The sequence below is a fragment of the Hibiscus syriacus genome, unplaced genomic scaffold, assembly GCF_006381635.1.
Source record: "Hibiscus syriacus cultivar Baekdansim isolate YM2019G1 unplaced genomic scaffold, ASM638163v2 tig00110432_pilon, whole genome shotgun sequence".
In the NCBI taxonomy this organism is placed as follows: Eukaryota; Viridiplantae; Streptophyta; class Magnoliopsida; order Malvales; family Malvaceae; genus Hibiscus; species Hibiscus syriacus.
In genome coordinates this window covers 233,915-236,679 of record NW_024062735.1, presented here as the reverse complement: position 1 = coordinate 236,679, position 2,765 = coordinate 233,915, and the positions used below count along the sequence as shown (strand labels likewise).

General features: G+C 31.3%; 1 protein-coding gene across 1 annotated transcript; it reads right to left on the bottom strand.

Moving 5' to 3' along the window:
- Positions 1 to 221: 221 nt before the first annotated feature.
- Positions 222 to 1,020, bottom strand: LOC120125519 (heavy metal-associated isoprenylated plant protein 23-like). The gene is made up of 2 exons (XM_039143933.1): positions 643 to 1,020; positions 222 to 556 (listed from the first exon to the last, which is right to left on the bottom strand). The coding sequence occupies exons 1-2, from the start codon at positions 800 to 802 to the stop codon at positions 258 to 260; spliced, it is 459 nt and encodes a 152-aa protein (XP_038999864.1). The 5' UTR covers positions 803 to 1,020; the 3' UTR covers positions 222 to 257.
- Positions 1,021 to 2,765: the final 1,745 nt, after the last annotated feature.

Genomic DNA, 2,765 nt, shown 5'->3' with positions numbered 1-2,765 from the left:
CTTTGACCCTATGATTTTAAATATCATTCAATTATATAACACAATAGAATATACATGAAATAATTTTTTAGAAAACATTAAAATAAAATGTTAAAGAAATGAAATTTATACAAATATGTAACATTTATAACGTAAAAATATCCCAATGATTCTTGAATCGTGACACTCAAAACTTATGATTTACCACAAAATCCAACAGGAAAAAAGAAACAAAACTACATAGGGACTTCTTTACTACATAGAACAAAAACGAGAGCCTACATGACAGAACATGCATTCGGGTTTTCATCACTGAACATAGACATATAAGGATCTTCATATCTGGTCACAACCCCTTTATTTACATTGTGCTCCACCTTCCGCACATAACCAGGTGGTGCTTTCTTGTCATAAGAAGCCGCCGCATAAGGCTGAGCCACTAGGTTGTAAGGCACATAAGGCCAGATCTCAGCCTTTTTCCCCGTCGATTTCGCTTTCTTCAACACCTTGTTCGCTTCCACGTATCCCGTTACGGTCACCTTCTGCTGTTTTCTGTTTATTTTCAGGGATTTCACCCCTGAAATTATCACCATTTTCCTCCATTAAAAACAACAGAAAAGCAAAAGATGATAAAGAAAAAAAAGACCAAATATAAATATATACCACTCATTGAAGAAAGGGCTTTCTTGACTTTGAGCTCACAGCCATCACAATCCATCCTGACCTTCAACTCCACCGTCTGCAACTGCTTTCTCTTGTTGTGTTTATGCCCACTACTGCTCATTAAATCAGAAAAAAACTCCAAAGTGCCCGAAACTCCCATCGTTTGTTTTGCTTGAACAATGGTTTCAATGGAGGGTTTCTGGAAATATGGGAAATAGAAAGGGTTTATATATATATGAAGTGAGCTAACAAAGAAGGTGCAAGGGAACTTCCATGGAAACCAGCATAAAAAATAAGGGAGTTTGTATGTGATTTTTATTCCTTCCTTGCCACAAACAAAGGCAATGACTTTAAAGGCTGCTTCACTTGAAACTTCTTTGCTTCACATGAGATATTTCACTTCTTAAATAGGCCTTCACAATGAACAAAAGCTATTTGGAAGGGTCCTTTGGTGATTTTACTTCTTTTTTCAATTACGGTAAAAAAGAGTAAATTATGTATTTAGTTATCTAAATATTACTTTAGTTCTGTTTTGGTCACTCTTAGTTAAATTTGAGTGACATGTCATCATTGAAAAAAAATAAAAATATAAAATCAGTAGCTCTGTTAATTTTTTAATAACGAGTGACTAAACCATAATTTTAGATATTATTTAAAAAAACAATAATTATGTGACTAAAACGAAAATAAATTGATAGTTTTTGACTAAATACGTAGTTTACCAACAACAACAAAAGCATGATTATGGGTTCTTTACAAGGAAACCTCTTTTATGCTTACACTGAAAGTAAGGGAAGTTCAATGTATTTTGCAAAATGACCCTTTCATTTTTTTAGAATTTGTTAGTTGTGGAAAATGTTTTTGAGCTTCCTGCTTACTAATTTGGTCTGAATTTCAATGTTTGGAAATCAGCAATTTTCACAATCAATAATATTAAAATATTATTGTCAAACATAAATAAGTTTGGATATGGATTATTATTTAAAATGATATTAAAATATTATAATCATAAAATAAGAATTCGGGAAAAATAGGACTGGTTCAAATTTGAAAAACGAAAACTATAAGGTACGATTTGGGTAAATCAGAAACATAGACGGATCTTAAAGCAAAAATAACTGTGAAAAAGTAGCTTCGTTTGCGTTGCATGATAAGGTAGCTTCGGATATATAAAATACAAGTTGAATGAGCTGTAGTTGGGTGGTTTGAATGTGAGACAAGGGAGCATCCGGATGTGGGGAAAGATGGTTGTAGTAATCTAGTGACACGTGGGGCGAAGCGAAGGGTGGATACGGTAAAAGGACAGCTGGTTCCCCTATGATGCGGGGGCCATTTCTAAAATGGGTGTTTGATTTGATGTTTGGTTAGGGGGCCTCGTGAGGTCAAAGGTCGCGTCGAAAGAGGAGCGATAATATATTAGATGCTGATAGCCACGTGCTGATTAAAACAAGTATGTTTTCTTAATAAAATTTCTCAAAAATTATTAGTTTTGGGTAAACGACAATTTTAGTATCTAAACTATTACTTTTTTTTGTTATGGTACATCACTGTTAAAAACTTAACGGTAGTGGCACCCTTTTACGGGTAAATTATATCATTTATCACTCAACTATCTTTTCATTCCTATTTTGGTCATTGAAGTTTAATTTTTAATTTAATTACTTAGATTTCAAATTACTCCTAATTTAATCACTCTAACTTTCAAATTATTATTTTTATTTTAATTATATATTAATAAGATAATAATAAAAATTCCATGTCAATAAATTTATTAATAAAATAAATTAGAGTGATTAAAATATGAGTAAATTGAAATTGAGTAGTTAAATTGAAAGTTTTAAACTTTAGTGACCAAAATAGGAGTAAGAAGATAATTGAGTGATGAATGATGTAATTTACCCATAAAAATACCACAACAATCCCATTAAAGTTTTAACTTTGGGCTACCAAAATAAAACATAAACTAAACATTATGCATGATTTTGAAACGACATAAAATTTAAGTACCAAAATGCCCAAAAATAAAACATAAACTAAATATTATGCATGATTTTAAAACGACATAAAATTTAAGTACCAAAATGAAACAAAAGTAATAGTCTAGATACTAAACTTATAGTTTA